Source organism: Ochlerotatus camptorhynchus, unplaced genomic scaffold (genome assembly GCF_037179485.1).
Source record: "Ochlerotatus camptorhynchus isolate MF236.1 unplaced genomic scaffold, CSIRO-AGI_Acam_v1.1 ptg000077l, whole genome shotgun sequence".
Lineage (NCBI taxonomy): Eukaryota > Metazoa > Arthropoda > Insecta > Diptera > Culicidae > Ochlerotatus > Ochlerotatus camptorhynchus.
In genome coordinates, this window is record NW_027040567.1 from 10,754,151 (window position 1) to 10,772,860 (window position 18,710).

Here is an 18,710-nt window from a genome sequence, read left to right on the forward strand (position 1 = left end):
TTAGAGGCAAATGAATGTAAATGAATGCAAATGATTTTCCATGCCTGTCAATACCTACTCCAATTTGGTCGTAGCTTCCCCAAGATCTGTTAAAAAACGTTTATCTTAAACTTCCAATGAAAAGCAAACCCATCATTTACAGTAACGTTTACCTTTTATCCTGTCAATCAAACCACACAAAACTTCGGAACTCGTTGCTAGCACGTGATGCTGTTACAACAGTACGTATCTGTGATACAATTGCATAATGAATGTACAAGCCAAAATCGTGTCCATGAGTGCCGTACGCCGCCGCAAACTAGAGTTCAAACTGTGTCCACGAATGTATGTATAAACCGCCGTCCATAACCACACCACTCTCACACCACATGTTCGCTTGTCGTTGATGAGGTGATAAGATTTCTCGATGAGCGCCAGATTTTCACACTTCCGAACTGTTTCCGTTTCTCCCCTCGGGCGCGAGGAATTTCGCAACGGTTCGTTTAGCTGAGCAAACAAATCGGCACAACCCTCGGGGAAGAAATTAACAACCGAATTGAAACGTAAAAAAAAAAAAACAAAAACAAACCGAAAACCGCGATATAGTTCTCAATATTTTTCTACGGGTTAATTCTGTGTGAGAATGCGATTCTGTTCGTTTTTGGCTTACAAATCAATAACATAAACAACCCGAAACCCGAGAGATGATCCGGCTACTACTGTATACTGTTAGGAAGGAGTCAAAAGTCAAGATATTAAAGTTTTTGTTTTGTTTGTTTGTTTCGGTTCTTTGGACTGTTTTTTTTTTTGATACTTAGAGAAGAGAAGAGAGAAGAATAATGGCGAGTCTGTTTTCGAGGCTCGACGATGGATCGGTACCTTCCAGCATACGGCAGTGATATTCCAGCGCTTCGCCGGTGCGCCCGGGCTGTGGGACCACACCCGGACCAGGCCCGGCACCGGGCACGCCAGCGGCAGCTCCAACGTTGGCCGACGACGAGGCGGCACTGTTCAGCGGTGGCGACGACGCGGACAACGACGCACTGTGATCGGTGTCCATAAGATTCGAAGTGTCCTCTGCACTCTGCATTGCCTGCGATTACGTGAATGATTTATTCTGTCAGCTTGCAGCTCTTTCTGGCTTTTTCTTTCTTTCACTTGGGGTTGAATCAGTTCTTGTGTATTTTTTTTTTCTTCTTCACAGAAAATCACCTTTTCGTTGACGTAAACAAAAAAAAAATACTGCTGCTTTTGCTCTATTTCTTTCGCGACGTTTTTGTTTTCAACCGGACGGTACACGGCACCACTTACGAAAAAACAACTTTCACTAAATTCTTCTCTGCTGGTATTTTTTTCCTCTCGCACGTAGCACGGCACAAATACGGCAACCGTAGGTTTACTTTTTGCTTAATGATTGCTTTCGATGGATACTGGATGAGGGTGAATATCTGAAAGAAATAGTAACAAGAACATACCATTTTAGTTTATATTATCTTGCAATATCGATGCAAGCTGGGAAATAATCCAGAAATAATAAGCATTTATTATTTTAAAGTTTGAACATTTTTCCAAAAATGCAAGACATCTTTGGAGTTTAATAAACATCTGAGAGGATCATGGAGCTTATGAAATGGAGAAGCTGTGAAGCCTGCAGAACTTCCTGAGAGGTTCGCCGAACAACGGATCGAAATTCGAAGATCTTTAACCGCAGTCTTTAACCGCAGTGAAAAAAAAAATAATTGGAAAATCATTGAACGCTGTTTTCTCATTTCCATTTTTTTTTTAAATATTCAATTACGTGCTGAAAACTATAGAAACCTTTTGGTAGATTCCACCAAACACTGCAATTGAAAAAAGAGCTTTTAATGAGTTCAGACATATGCGTGGGCGAGGGACACATCGAAGGTCATTGTTTACAAAAGCACTTATGTATGTCCATTTGAAAATTTTGTCCTTGAAAGTATCGAGATAAGAGCTATCTGTATTATACAGGTTATTTATCTTTATTAGCGAGACTTTCAGCCAGAGGCTGGTTCATCTCTTGACGAATATTGGGGAATCCAGAAGGGGTCCCCCCTAGTGACAGAGTTTGAAATAGCGGTGGGGAGTCAGAAGGGACCCCCTAGTTATAGAGTTAATGAGGTGGGGTATCCAGAAGGAACCCACTAATTAAGAGGAGTGGACAGTCCAGAAGAGACATTCCTAGTAACAGAGTATTTGTTTATCAGAGTTGGCTGCTGTATTATACAGATTTTTAGAGGCCAATACAGACATGATACAGAATACAAACAAAATACAGTTTTATAAATTCAATAAAATTTTGAAAAAATAATACAGAAAGAGAACAGAATTTAGAAAAAAAATACAGGTTTTCAAAATGTAATACAGATAAAATACACATTTAAACGTTTGTATCAGACCCATACAATATATTTTAACCATCAACAACGGTTACCCTTTCATGTCATATTCCAACCTGGACAATCCCTAATATTCACTGATTTTCCAGTCGCTTTTTCGGCAAACACAAATCCAGGCAGGGTTTGTAATAAAATAAATCAAAAATAAATGAAGAATCCTGACTAAAGTTCAATACATGAATCCACATTTTTGCTAGGGTAATTGACGGCTTCGGCAATAGCTTATTCTATTATCGTCAGGGGGTAAACAACATCTTTGAGAGCTCAATTTTGGCATGTGGATACATTGTGTTTCAGAGCATCTAATGGCCAAATTTGAGTGCTATAGGACTTTGTTTACCCCGCTGACGATAATAGGTTAAGGCATTGCCGAAGCCGACATTTTCCCTACTAAACTTTACTGTAAAATTATAACTCTATGGTTTAAATACTAAGTAAATTATAAAGCTCTTCATTCATTGATAGACACCATTTTACATAGTTGTGGTTTCCAATGAAAAGTTAAATCCGCAATGTTAAAAATTTGGCTAAGTACGAAACCTTGAAACAGAAATACGTCCCAGATCTTTGAAGAAATTGTCCATGCCTTGGATTTCAACTCCAAGAACTTTTTCTCTTGATTTAAATTGTTCAAGGCTAAGGCTTCTAAAACAATTCATTGTTTCACTTTCCCACATACATCAGATAGTAAAAGTAGCTCACTGTTTGTTGGCAATCGTTTACAGTTTTCTGTTCGATACTTTTAAACGTTTTATTGAACATAAATAGTGTTTTTATTCGTCAAACGTGTTTCGTTCATTTGTTTATCTGTTCTATTTTAACCCGTCGGTGGAGTGTGTTAAAAAACATTCTGGGTTAGCACCATGGAAGCTAACAATTCTCTCACCACAGTCGAGCCATTCGTTCCAGCGTTCTACAGTCGTCCCGGCCCTGTGTGTGAGTTGAAAGGGGTGGTCTTCCAGTCTGTTACGTCAGGCAAGTATGATCTGTTTTCTCGACCAGTACCACTCCTGATTCGTTCATTGGTTCCAGCATTATCAGTCATCAATCATACGTCACCTACCGGTCGCCTAAGAACTCTGGGACGCATTGAACTTGGCACTACGGAAGCCTCTTCCTCTCCCGCCACAGTCGAGTTAATCCAGTAATCGTCCTGCAGTCGTCCTGGACCTATGTGTGGGCTTGGAGAAGGGGTCTTCCAACTCACAATTCAAGGCAAGTATGATCGTGTCATGATCAATCCCGCTTCTGATTCGTCCATTGGTTCTAGCGCTATACCAACCATCAACCATGCACCAGGTGGGCCACCTGAGCACTCTGGGACGCATTGAAGTTGGCACTACGGAAACCTCTTCCTCCACAGTCGAGTTAATCCAGTAATCGTCCTGCAGTCGTCCTGGACCTATGTGTGGGCTTGGAGAAGGGTTCTTCCAACCTACAATTCAAGGCAAGTATGATCGTGTCATGATCAATCCCGCTTCTGATTCGTCCATTGGTTCTAGCGCTATACCAACCATCAACCATGCACCAGGTGGGCCACCTGAGCACTCTGGGACGCATTGAAGTTGGCACTACGGAAACCTCTTCCTCCACAGTCGAGTTAATCCAGTAATCGTCCTGCAGTCGTCGTGGACCTATGTGTGGGCTTGGAGAAGGGGTCTTCCAACCCACAACTCAAGGCAAGTATGTTCGTGTCATCACCAGTTCCGCTCCTGATTCGTCCGGTGCTTCCAGCGCCTCACCGCCTTAAGAGCAACAACCGGCTGGTTCGACTGAAAATCGGATCTGGGTGTACTACCAAAATGAACGAGGTATTCGGACAAAAATTGATGATCTATTCCTGGCTGCTGCTGATTGCGAGTATGACGTTAACATCTTGATTGAAACCGGACTTGACGATAGCATCAATTCGACTCCGATTTTTGGACCTGGCTACAACGTGTTTCGCTGTGATCGCAACTTACGCAACAGCGATAAAACAACATTATGTCAGCTCATTTACGAATGTCAAAAACGGTACTAGACTGGAACAAGTCTGTGTATCACTCAGGGCTGATAGCGGGTCACTTTTTAGTGACTTTGTCACTTTTTTTAAGGTGGTCACTTCAAAGTCTCTATTTTCGTCAAAAAGTCACTAAAGTCACTTTTTTTAAAGCGAAGGAGGCGCTCAATAAAGAACGCAAAATATTTTTCTTAAAAAAATTTTTTTTTTCAACCATAAAATCTTTTTTAGTGCACCTATGTATAGCACTCAGCTCTGTTTAGGAATATCGGTCAATTCTTTTTCGCTTTAAAAAAAAGGTTAAATGTTGACTGAAGTTCACTTCTATTCGGGCCTACGAAATATGGCGCACAGGTTGACAGATCCTTATGGGGATTTTCTGTGGAGTGAATGAATACGAATGATTCACACAAGGAGTAAAGAGTTCTAGCATATGAAGATGAGTGAGATTAATGTTATTCTTACTCTTTCTGGCGAAAAATTCGCTCAAACATACCGCCGAACAATGAGGTATCCGCTTTCTTTTATTCGTTAATAAAATAAAATTCCGCAGTGAAAACAACGACAAGAGAAATTTCATAAAACATAACCTCACCTAGTGCGTTTTTTTATTGTGCATTTCTCACCCAACTAAACTACTTTTTCGGTAGCTTTCCAAATGGCGGAAATGGTCGTAAAACTGCGCTTTTGCATTGCATCGGCTTGAGGTGTTCGGCTCACTTTTTCCTTGCCTCGTAAGGAATACGCTAAAGTGACAAGACGTCCCGGATTCGCCTTCCTGTCCCGCATTACCAAATGTCCTGCAAAACGTCCCACATTATCAAGTGTCCCGGAAATTGCCTAGCCTTTTTTTTTTTTTTTTTCCTTAGATTTTTAGCCTAAGGCTAGTTCATCTCTTCATCTCTTCGAAATTGCCTAGCGTTCGAAATATTGCTTTTGGTTTTTCGTTAGTGTATTTTTGGTTGTTTTCGATTCCATCATTTCTACGGGCTTCTTCAACGTAGTCCTAAATCCTGGTTTCGGTTTATTTAGAACTATAAAAAAACCACAAACACCGGTGTTGTAAATTTTGTTTTATGCTAGATATATTGTGCATTATTTTGAACCTGGTATATGCTGGAAAATCCTTTGAAGTACTTGAAGGTACTATGACGTTTTGAGAACTTCTCTAAAATGCTGGGATATTCTTGTGAGATTTTTCGTATTCTCTACAATTCTGGGAGCTTCTTTTGATTTTTTAGCAGCTTTGGAGAAGCTTGGTGTTCTTATATTAAGTATTTGGACTAATTGAACTAGAACTTCAATCCGAAAAACAAAATTGATGTGCAAGGAAACTATCTGAAGTTCTAGGAAATGATTTAAAGTTCTATGAACTTTTCCTGAATTCTCACATTTTCTAAAGGAGCATTCCTCTAGCGTAGAATTTTTTAATAATTCAAGACCCGCTACCCCTTCGTCCTTAAAATCAATAAACTTCTCTGAAGCTCAAAGAGTTTTTTGAACTTCTGACATATTCTGCCAAGCTCCTCAAACTTCCTTGATGTTCTGCGATATTTAATGAAAAACTATAACCCTCTCTTTAGTTAGTTTGGTCTTGAAATATTTTGTTCTTTGGATTTCTTTGAGATTCAGGGAACTTTTTTATATGCTTTGAACATTATTGAAATTATAAAAAATTTCCAAAGCATTAAAAAAAAAGTTTAGACTTCTAAAGATTCTAAAACTTGTTTAATTTTTTTAGAAGCTGGGAGAAATTCTCTCAATATATAAACTTGTCTGAAATTCTTAAACTTTCTCTGATGTTCTAGCACAGACAAACAGACATAACACTCGCAATTTGTTCATCGAACAAGCATTTAACGGTCAATTGAAAAGTATCGTAGTTGGTAGTACCGCCACCTGTGGCGCGCAAAGTGAATTCCCTTGCGTTTGACGTTTACACACTACCGCCATCTGTTCAGCGTACTACCCTCCACAGTGTACTCAACAGATGGCGGTAATGTTTTAGCGACGATGTTTTACAGTGATAAATATTCAATGTGTTATGTCTGTTTGTCTGTGGTTCTAGGATCTTCTATGAAACTTTTAAGCTTATTTAAAATTCTGTAAAATTCATTAGTTTTTAGGACTTCTCTGAAATTTGAGGAAAATCTTTAAAATTTTCAAAATTTACCTGAAGTTCTTTAAAACTTTCTGAAAATTTATGATCTTCTCTTAAGGCTTTGAGTTAAGATAACATGCTGGAGGATTCTCAATAAACCCTTCAAATTGCTCTTAACTTTTGAGATTTGTTTTAAACTATATATTGTTGAAATAAACTGACGCAAGGTTCTTAAATAATTTTGAAGTTCTCCCAATGATCTTCTCTGAACTTCATTAATATCTATGGAACTTCTTGAAGTGATGAGTACTTCTATAAAGTTCTGAGAGCTTCCCTCTAAAATTGTCGTGTACTGCATGTTTCGTTGAAGTGAATTACTGAAGTCTAAGAAATAAGAGCATTTATAAAGCTATTAAATAATTTTAATAAATTAATTTCACATAATGAAGGATTATTCATCTTCTCAGTGAGAAAAATATAAGTGAGTTTATATAGTAATATAATTGGTTAAGTATAACTAAACTGTTTTGTTTTTTTGAGAAAAACTAATTGTTGCACCAAAATAAAATATCTTTTGAATACGGGGATGTTGTTGTACGGTAGCGACACCTACTTGAGTTAAGAGAAGAATCAGAAATATGTAAAAAAAAGTGAGTTGCACGAAAAGACCTGTTTTCGTTTCAATAGTTTGAGTCCATATTAATAGTTTTTATGTGTTTTTTAGGTGAAGTGGCTATGTTCAACCTTTTTCATGTATAAAATCAATGATTCCATGGAGCATTGTTGAATAACGAGGCGATTTGTGAATCGATGATTTTTGTGTGTTTAATTGTGTGTCCAAACTTCAATTTTTAGAAAATAATACAAAAACAAGGATATGGCTGAAATAGAGCTGGCTCAAGCCATGCTTGATGGTGTCGAGTCAGTACGCAAAAAGCAAGCGTCGCAAAAACGAGCAGCTGACAGCATGGAGGAAATAGTCAACAAGAAGAAAGCAACTGTTATAACTAACTACTTCGGAAAGAAGTAGTACTAATTTCCCTATTTTGGATCCTCTATTAGCTGTCACTAGATTCATGTACTATTCATTGTTGATTTTATACTGTTTATTAATAAGGTTAACGTTAACCTGATACTTTAACTAGTCAAATATATTGGTTCCATGCAATCTGCATTCAAAGTTGAAGTCATCATTACGTTTTTGTGGACCACTCAGTGTTCGCTGAAGGATTGTTTACGTTCTGATGATGGATGATAACAAACTTTTACTGGAAAACAAGGAGAAATTCATACTAATCAAAGAATCTAATCTCGGCACAGAAGCACAAGATAAGGTTGAATCACATTAAATTCAACCCAGAAATAGACATTCATTTTACATTTTTTTTTGCAAAAAATGTTAATTAAAACAAGTGGTTCACTATGGGATGCTAAAAGCTTCAGGGTTTTAATTTGGAACATCTGACTATATGTTAGATTTTGCTGTGCTTCCGTAATTGGTAATTTTCCGTTTGATTTAATCAATATTTTTCATAAAATAGATACTGAAGAGTTGTGAAAGGAAATGGATTTTACCGGATAATCGCTCCAGTTTTTCTGACCAATTACAATAATACCAATAGTGCACTAAACGCGGTCAAATTTAATAAGAGGCGTAATGCATTAGGAGATGCCATTAGATAACGAATAGTATTGCGAACTCAAAGCTGACAAAAACTCATATGGGACTGATGTGCAGCCCTGTCTGTAAGAAAACTGACAACATATAAGTGCTTGTATACAATACCAACCAAGGGTCACAGTCTCGCCATTCAACGCTCAAAGCTTGAGGGTATTTGTTCAAATGAAATACTAAATGGATGCGCATGAAAGCTAGTAGAATTGCCAGTCTTCTTGGTACGTTGTGTTCCATCGAACAGCTGAAATTTAGATGTGTTTTCCTGCAGATGAAGACGGATTATATAGGTTGTTGTATTATAAAACACGCAAAAAACCATACAATAGCGATTGTTTTTATTAAAGATAATTATAATGAATTTTCATAGCATAGTGTTTAAAATGTAACACACATTTTGGGCAAAAATTATGAATTGGAAAAGGTTTACTGAAAAAAGGATTTATCTTGAAAATTGAACAAAATGAAAGAGTAGTCAGCAGCAGGCTAGTGTAAAAATCAATCACTCATGTCTGTTTACAACAGATACCGATCATACAAGAACAAATACTACTAATATTGACAAAATGCTTAAAATCTTCTTATACATTTTTAAATTGTAGCTCAATAAGTCCTACTTGGGTCTCCTTTTTTGCTCACTTTTTGTGCCTTAAAAGTCACTTAATGGTCACTTTTTTACTCATTTTAGTCACTTAATGGTCCCTTTTTTACTCATTTTAGTCACTAAAATCACTATTTTTGGATATATTTGGTGCTATCAGCCCTGTCACTGGACTTACATGGCTATATACAATATTTATGCGCTGTGTACATCCCACCCGACCGAAGTCGCGACGTCGAAGTTATGGAAGCGCATATTGCCACAGTCAAAGAGCTGTGCGGCCAGGCACCTTGTGATGATAAGATTCTTGTTTGTGGCGATTATAATCAGCCTCGTCTTCAGTGGGGAATCGATGACAACAGGGTCTAGCTCACCGAAACATCTTCACTAACCGCTCCAAGTATTGCTCTCGTTTTTGGAATGGATTTCGTTAATCTCAGTCAACACAATACATTCCGAAATGAACTTGGATTTGGTATTTTGCAACGGTGAAAATGATTTCGATATCGACGAATCCGCTTTTACCTATTGAATCTCACCATCCTTCTTTAATTATGTAGCTACCTGCTCCACTTGACTCGCCATCTCACCCAGCTTGCAACGTGGAATCACATGTTCCTCTCAAAAGACGACCAATTTCCCCAGCTTAGCTTAGAATGCTGAAGCGTGAGCAAAACGCAGTCCAGAGAAAACTACGTCGTCACAGAACAGCTGACACGAAACAGTGCCTTGTACAAATCACACGTCCTCAGAGGCCAGTGGAATTTGCGGCGTATCCCCCGTAATTTTTGGAGCTTTGTCAACAGAAAAAGGAAAGATTTGAGTAAACCAACAATCAATTCGAAACTAACGATTTAAAATTGGCTCACTGCTTGACATTGGTCCCAAGCAAATCGATTAACGAACCCCATTCTAGTCGAAATTCTAGCACTACACTATGTTTGTTTTGATTCGCTATGAAAGTTTTACAGATAAAATGAGGGGTTCGTGGATTTTCCTATGTCCGATTAGCTTGGGACCGAAGATAATACCAGAGCTGAGCCAAAAAGTTGAGCTCGTTTCTTCGGGACCTTCTGGTCTTAGAGTTACCTCTATGAGTATACCGTCCAACATGCTACTCGATGAGAAAGAGTCCATTTCTCTTAGCGAAGCGTGTAAGATGTTTGCTAAATACTTTGCATCTGTCTTCGATAAAAATATGACAAGTGACGTTGAAGCTGAATCTGCTGCCTCTGATATGCCGGAGACTGAAAACCTCACTCTCTCCTGGTCCAGATGGAATTCCGGCAGTGGTGTTCTGCCGTTGCTCAGCTGCCTTAGCAGATCCTTTAGCAGCCATATTTAATGCATCCTTTGAGCAAGGAAAATTCTCAACATTGTGGAAGCAGTCGCATATTTTCCTGTTTTCAAAGCTGGCAATAAACGGGATATTAAGAACTATCGAGGTATCACCAGTCTTTTGGCAGCGTCCAAACTGTTTGAGATCATCTTGAGCGAATTTGTCCTGAATCGCTCGAAGAACTACATTTCAACTACTGACCAGCATGTATTTATTCCCGGTAGATCGGTAGCTACTAACCTTTTGGATTTCACCAGTACATGCATGGAGGATAAGGCACAAGACGACGTCATATATACTGATCTGAAAGCTGCATTCGACAAAATCGACCAGAAGGTTTTGTTATGCAAGCTTTCCCGACTAGGAGCGTCTGAGCAACTTAGGTCGTGGTTACATTCCTATTTGACTGGACGAACTCTGCGAGTACGACTAGGATCTTGTGTCTCTTCTACGTTTACCAGCACCTCTGGAGTACCTCAGGGAAGTAACCTGGGTCCACTTTTGTTTACGTTATTCTTTAACGATGTAGCAGCTTTGTTGGAAGTTAAATGCAAGGTCGTTTATGCAGATGATCTTAAACTATACGTCATAGTTCACTCGAATGAGGATTGTCATCGTCTTCAAGCTCTGCTAGATTTGTTTGTGGATTGGTGCCGTCGCAATAAGCTCATCATCAGCGTTCCAAAGTGTGCAGTGATGACGTTTCACCGCTCCAAGAGTTCAATCCTTTACGACTACTGCATTGACAATGTAATGCTTCGCAGAATAGAACGTATCAGTGATCTTGGTGTTCTTTTAGACCCAAAGTTGACCTCCAATCTTCACTATTCCTCGATCATCTCTAAGGCGAATCGTATACTGGGATTTATTTCGAAGATTGCACGAGATTTCACAGACCCTCACTGCTTGAAGGCAGTATATTGCTCTTTATTTCGGCCCAGTGGTGTCCCGTAACCTCACTTTTTACCTTGCACCAACTTTCAAAACCAGATTTAATGCCATATTCATGCTCGAATCGGTTGAAAAATACGCTTAATCTTCTAGTTTACTCGATATCTATCTGGTTCGGCCCATACTTGAGAATGCATCTGTGGTATGGTATCCATATGAGCTAGTGTGGAATCTCCGAATAGAACGTGTTCAGAAAAGATTTTTGAGGTTGGCTTTGCGCAGCTTGCCGTGGCCAAATAATTTACCACCTTATGCAGACCGATGCATGCTATTGGACACATTGGAACACAGAAGAAAAATGCAACAAGCCTTATTTGTAGCGAAACTTTTAAATTGCGATGTGGACTGCCCTCAACTGCTTTCACATGGATTGAGAAATCTTAACCTGAAATTAAAGAAAATGCCCTGAGATACCCTGAGTTTCCAGGTTATAAATTAATATTATTATTATTATTTACTAACGACACTTTACCATCATCGTGGCATTCGTGTCGGGGGTGGCTTGTTATCTTCCATTTAATTCCACTTAATTAAATTTGGTATTCATGACAGATAAGTATTTCTAGTACAATTTGCAGTCTTCATCAGTGTCATTTCCACTAAAGAACTTATCCAAATCTAGCCTTAAGTACTAATCCCCTAGATAGAAATGTCAAGATCACAGGTATAAAAATGAATCTACAACGTGTAGAATTGGAATGTGGTTTTTATTAGTAGGTAGGTTCCGACACACGTCTCCTATATATAGTTCTAACATGCATCTTTGAGGAGAAAAATTCCTTCTGTTCCTTTTTAAAGATAAATTCTTATTCAAACAAGAGGTAAGTAATAACTAAGAAGTCGAATTATGTTCTAGAGAGAATTTGATTTACAAAGAGAGATCCGTTTTTGAAATAAAATTTCTTTGCCATAGGTAAGAAACGTATCGTAGGAGCGGCTGAGTAAGTTGAAGCCACTTCTGAAATTATAGATGAACAACACCATCGCTGTAATAATTAAGCTTTCCGAAACTGTCAACAGCCTTGCACAAAAAGAATAATTCAGTGCCAACATTTCAAAGGGGTGTAATTGCTTTTGTAAACAATGGCTTCTGCTGTCGATTGCTCGCAGCTAAAAGCTTACCCCTCCAAATTAACAATGCCAGCTGATAGAGGAAACAATCCTCTACCTGTTGGTGTCAATAATTTTGGAGTGGATTTGGAAACAAATTTTTGGAACAATTTTACCTAGTGTCTCATTTTCCGGCAGGTGCTTCCAAAAATTTGGTATTTTGCAATCGTAAAATTGAACATATTTGTAGTTCTGTGGCGAACGTTTCAGCTCAATTGATCTTAAGAGAACAAAGTTACAACTTGTCAAAGTTAATAATTTTGTATGGAAATCGACATGCGCTGCTATTACATTGAACACAGGTGTAAGTTCAAAACACTAACTCTATTTAGAGTGAACAGTTTTTGTAAACAATGTCTTCTCTCGATGGTTTCTAGCAAGTCAAGGCTCGTCCACGCAAATCTACACCACCGTCGGGTAGGAGAAGGTAAGGTTTCTTTATTAAGGAGGCTTTCAGCCTGGGGTAGATTCACCTCCGGGGGTAGAAGAAGAAATCCCCTACCCGATGGTTATGTTGAATTGCGTGGGCGTGCCTTGAATTCCTAGAAATCGTCGGGAGAAGAAATTGTTTACAAAAGCTGTTACGCCCTAATTCCAGTTCTATCGAGAACTGTACATAGGTTGCTATGGATTTATTAGAGGTACAGCAAGCATTTTTTTGTTAACTTCAAGCTAAATATACCTTTTTGGATGAATAATCTATTATCCAGCTAATCCCACCCAATATTGTTGATAAACTTTCAACAGTCCAAATCGAGCTCAGTTGCTAGCCCAAGCTATTTCAAAAAACAATATTATGACCGATAGACAATGTCGTAGTTTTGAATTACAAAACAAAACATTGTTTTCAAATATCAACTATACTCCAATCTGTAACATTCTAAGAACTTCAAGATGCAAGCTGTTTTTAGTTTAAAATAATGTTTTAACAGCTATATTTAGGTACAATTTATAACAATAGCTAAAGATAGCTCAATAACCTTTGAAGAGTCTTAATCTAACTTAGGATCTTTGATTGATTTATTTTGATATTTGTAAATTATCAGAGTAGATCAGAATTAACGTAATACTTATAGTTGCTCTAATTGAACTACAGGCATTGGATATAAAAACTAATCAAAAACCGGTAATTCGGTATTACCGGCAAAACAACCCTAATTACATCACACTTGAATTTTAGCTTATCTAATTCTAGAGTCTTGTAAACATCAACCTGAAATACTAAACAGTGATTTGATACCTTTTCCACAAAATAAACTAACTTCTCTGAAACGAAACTAATTACTAATTTAGAATTGTTTGTGTTTTACAACGTTATGTTTCAAATAAACCATAGTTTCGGCAATTTCTTTTTCATAAGTATTTTTCTGACAACGATTGCATACTTAGCTGTCGGGACCCCCAGATTCGGGCACCACCAACTAAGAAGAGATGATTTCAAACGTGGCTCAATAATTAGCCAACATCAATCAAGCACCACCAATTTGTGTCAGCCAGCGTCTAAAGCCGCCACCACCCACATTCGTGGAAAACCCTCTCGCATGCCAGGAACGCTTTCATAACAACAACCGCACTAGCCGGGTTCCACTGTAAGATCACACTTCGGTTTTTTTTTTCAGCACTCTTCACATGCCCCAGTTACGCATGGAAAATGGTGACGCCTAAAGAAATTTCCACTCGCACCAAACCGTGTGAAATTTTTGCACTCTTGGGTTTGGAAAAAAGCATTTTCCTCAACCATAATTCCAAAAACCCATCCACCAACGAAAAATCGCACCGAAATTCCTCTGGGCAACCATTTTTTTCCTCGCCTTTTGATTTGCAACGAGTTGGCGAGCAAGAAGCACTTTTCTGACGTGAACATTCGCTCCCAATCAATGGTGTATGGGTGAAGGTACTTGAACCCCCCATTTTAATATCCGCTGCCTGGTGCCTCTTGCGTTTGGGCTGACTGACTTGGCTGGTTGGTTGGCAATTTTAAAACACGGATTTCCCCATCGGAAAACACTTTTCCCCGGCGGAAAATATCACAAACGAACGGGTCTCACCTTGCACTGCACTTTCCGGACGTTTTGAAGCACTTTTTCGCCGGATTTAGTCTTGAATTTTGCACAAAACGCACCACCGTTGGCTCAGCGATGAAGCCACTTTTACCATTTTCAGATCGCGATTGAGGATTTTTTTGGTCTTCGACGACGACGACGGCAATGTAAAAATTTCCCTTTTTCAGGCTAGTGTGTGTGTGTGCTTTGAGACGAAAACGAAGCGATAGCAATCGAGACGGTAGTGGGTGTGCATTCGACTGAGCAGTTTATGTTGCGCTTGGAAGTGGCACCAGACTTCGTCAGGGAAGGCGTTGGAGAGATAGGGATAGGTATGGTTGGAGTGTTTTGTTGCTATCTCGTTCTGTCCTTCGGCTGTGTTTGGTTGTTTGGTTGTGTTGATGAAACACCTGACGAGTTTACAGTTGCGGTGAGGATGTGTTGGTGCAAGCAGGTTTGACAAACGTGAGGTCGGGTTGTCGTGCGTCTGGTTTTGATCCCTCTTTTGGGCAGGGATCCCATGCAGCATAAACAAAAAAGAGCACGAATGGTTGACGCACTCTGTCGTAGTAGGGTGGTGAGTACGGGATTAACCGTTGTTGAACGCTGCCCTAATAAAATTGTTATGGTTATTTTGCTTAACGACGTGTTCTGGGTATCTTCCAAACCATTAGTGGAAAAGTTCAATTATTTGGGTTATCGTTCATTTATGGTTATTTTTTATTAGGGTGATAGGTATGTATTTTATTTTGGGCATGATTAAATATATATTGCAGGTTTCGTTTCGTTTGTCATAAAGCAATAAAAATTGTAAATAGTAATTATTACAGCGAAAAATTTAATTTATCGCTTATCTATATACAACCTTATAATAATGATGATTTGAGAAGATCGGTTTTAATTTACGAATCTCTTGAATTTGAATTTGAAAATATTATAAGTAGAATAAAAGTTTTGTCGCTACAGCATTTCTGTCCAAAGAAATTGTGTTTATTTTAATTAACCTGAACTTTTGGGAAACCTTCAATATTAAGGTTCATTCATTCAGATTTAAAAAAAATCATGATGCCACAGCTCGAGCTTATTTTCAAACAAACTTATCGTGCGTGCCTCGAAATTGTTTTAGTATGGATGATAGTGTTAAAGAAAATGCTTTCTGTTTCACGTTTGTTTAAAAAGTTCTGTTTACCATTTGTTTAAAAATTAACTCAAATTTACTAAACTTCAATTTGTTCAAATTTACTAAACTTCAATAACAACAGTCGCCCATTTAATTTCGCTTTCAAGTTAATAGAGGAATTGAATAAAAACTTAGCGATGGTTTGAGCCTCCGCTGATGAAAGAATTTTGAAGGTTCTTCTGATGAGGGCTGAAATTTTCGCCTTGAAGCGGAACATATTTCACTATTCCCGATTAATTTATCCATTGTTACAACGTTCAGACTACGCTACAAATACTAAAATAAAGTTAAATTAAATACCCTCACCAATAGATTTTTTCAGAAAACAATTTCATTAAATTTTACTATTATTTCTATTAAAATAACATAGCATTTTGAGCAAACATAGTAGATTTGCCAGAATCATAGTAAATTTGTTACCATTCATACTCAAATATACTGAAATTATAGTAGACTCGAGATTTAACGCTAATAAGCGTGTTTATATTGAAAATAAGTTTTTTTTTCTGCAAAAAAGTATTCCTGACTATGGTGACAAACGAAGTGACAGACGACTAACTGGTGAAGAAATCCATTAAAATAATGTGGTTCACTGTAATAGAATTTTCTTGGAAGCTTGTGCCATCATCCACCAGATGGGTTAGTTTTTTTGTTTTGATTTGAACAAAGTTGATTTTGTGTACAATGATTCTTTGACAGTGTGCAAAGTGTGTATCATTTTGTCATTTTTTTATGCATTTCAGTTTTGAGTAGAGTGAAAGAGATATAACCAAAACATTCTAATACATTTGGGGAAAATCAAAGATATTTAATTAACAAGATATCCCACTAATCAATTCTTCTAACAAGGCTATGGATACAACACCCTTATGTGATCGCAGTGCCATCTGGTGAGTGCACATTGAAACTGTTTGGAGTCTCCTGCCAACTTCACCACCAGGGCTCAATAAATGACAGGTGTCAGTATGACATATGCCAGCGCGGACGTTGATGATCAGCCGAGGGAAGATGATGATCGATGTCATCATCATTATATTGCTATAGCAAGATTCTCACTTCGTTATAATTGCTTCGATTTTCAATCATTACCACGTTATACGCATCAGAAACGCTTGAGAAAACAATCAAATCTAAGCTCACATCATGATGGGCTTGTTTCTGCTTTCGAGTGAACGAGTTTCCAATATCACCACCGGTATCAGTAAGATGCAAATGCAGACACTTCCCTTCGAAAAAGTAATCGAGATTTTATGATTTATGAAGCTGTTGCTCAACATAATCTTTATAAGCATAGAAGTATACATGGAAAAACGCAACGTATCGAAATCATTGCTAAACAGTAATAAAATATGTTGTCTTCCTTGACCAACGCTGCATGCTATTGGCTGTTCAAAAATTACGTTGGAATATTGATTACTATTCTATTTTATAACGAAGGTATTTTTCAATGACTGAAAGGAAACTGAAGCTGCCGAAACTGAGTGATGACGATGAGTGATGACACCGCTCCGTGTTTTGATTTGCGCTGTACCCTCCTCCACTCAGAGGTGTGGGTTCGTACATATATGATGGTGTGTGTGTTTTCTTCCAACGCTGCAGTTCAACGTTGTATCGTCACAAACCTATTGGCGCTGTTATCTGTCTCTATAAATTCCAAAGAGTGAAGGGGGTCTGATGATATCGCCCTCTTCCCTCGGCTGATCATCAACGTACGCGTTGACATCTGTCATGCTGATACCTGTCTGTTATTGAACCCTGGTGGTGAAGTTGACGGGGAACTCCCAACAGTTTCAATGTGCACTCAACAGATGGCACTGCGATTACTTAAGGGTGGTAATTATATGCCTGGTATAAGGAAATGATTAGTGGGATATCTTGTTAATTAGATATCTTTGCCTGAACCCTACCTATCGGCTCATCAACTCATGAACCGGGGACCAACGGCTTTACTTCCCTTCCGAAGGAAGACGTGATCAGAGATAAATCCCGGCGGTGCTGACTGGGATTGAACCTGCTGGGGTAAGAGCTAATCACACTTACCACTACACTACTGGCACCGCTAGATTAATTATAAGATCTGCTGGAATTGCGAATTGAATTTAAATTATATTGTAAGTGTGTGAATGATCAATAACAGCACCGTGCTAACGGGATGAGATATTGACCACGGAACGTGTAGGTGAAATAATTCGAACTGTAATGTGAGTAACCAATCCAAACGTTTGATATAGTTCTAAATATTAATAAATATTTCAAAAATATTCGCATATTCGTTTCTCCGGCAGCTGATTCCTAACAGTTTATATTATGTTTTGTTAAGTCATTTCAGCATGCAAAAGGCGCTCAAGCCTTGGTTTTTATCACTAGGGGTGGAGCAATATTCCTACACTTCAAGAGCGCTTAGGGGCTGTTCATAAACTACGTAGACAGTTTAGGGGGATACGGCCAATACAAATTTTAAAATTTTTGTATGGACAATTGTCTACGCAGGGGGAGGGGTCAAGAATCCCAAAAAAATTGTTTACGTAGTTTATGAACAGCCCCCAAATGTGTAAATTGGCATTCAAGAATCTATTAAAACCTCTGAAAATGTCTCCACAGGAGCACATGAGCATGCATAAGGTGGCCAAATACATTCAAAATGTTTGTATCTGATGGGTGCAACAAATTTTATATCTTATCCTCGTTATTTTCATTCACACATTGAACATTACTTATCCAGAGTGGATTAATCTTCAGAAACAAATCAATTTGAATAAAATCAGAGGATTTAACGAACTTTTTTGGTTCTGAAATATGGTTAGTTTAGGTTACTTTATTAACGAAACGTTCAGCCATTGGCTGGTTTGTCTCTCCTGGAATATGCGTATTTCTTATAAATTTAAAATTTGACCAAGTTTTTGAAATTAGGATTTTTCTTCAAAAAATTCAATAAACTAAAGTCAAATTCATGCACAGTTTTAAAGGCGCATGGAATTTAATTATAATTTCTAAGGAACTCACTCCAAGGGGAATAAAATCTTTGAGAAAAACACCAACTTCAATCTGCTGTTAAGGTAGTTCTAAGGAATTTTCGATTTCATGAGAAGCCTGAGATAGTTTTGAGGAGCATTAAAAAAACCATGAACTGAATTCAATAAAAATTTGAATGAAAGCTGATAGTAATTTCTGAGGAAAATTCCAAAACAATTCTGACGATAACTTCATAAAATTTGTGGGAGAAAACCCCGAGGGGCACGCAATACAAAGAACCGGTGCGTTGGAGTTAAAATGCAATCAAAAGTACTTAAAGTAATTAATGCGTTTTGAA

The 18,710-nt window shown here is 38.1% G+C and overlaps 1 protein-coding gene across 1 annotated transcript in view; it reads right to left on the reverse strand.

Moving 5' to 3' along the window:
• Positions 1 to 14,361, reverse strand: part of fl(2)d (female lethal d) — a 56,649-nt gene extending 42,288 nt beyond the window's left edge. Inside the window, exons 1-2 of the mRNA XM_065217550.1 lie at positions 14,227 to 14,361; positions 859 to 1,427 (exon numbers count right to left, since the gene is read on the reverse strand). Of these exons, the coding sequence (XP_065073622.1) occupies positions 859 to 1,069 (211 nt within the window). The 5' untranslated portion in view covers positions 1,070 to 1,427; positions 14,227 to 14,361. The remainder of the gene's footprint in view (positions 1 to 858; positions 1,428 to 14,226) is intronic.
• Positions 14,362 to 18,710: the final 4,349 nt, after the last annotated feature.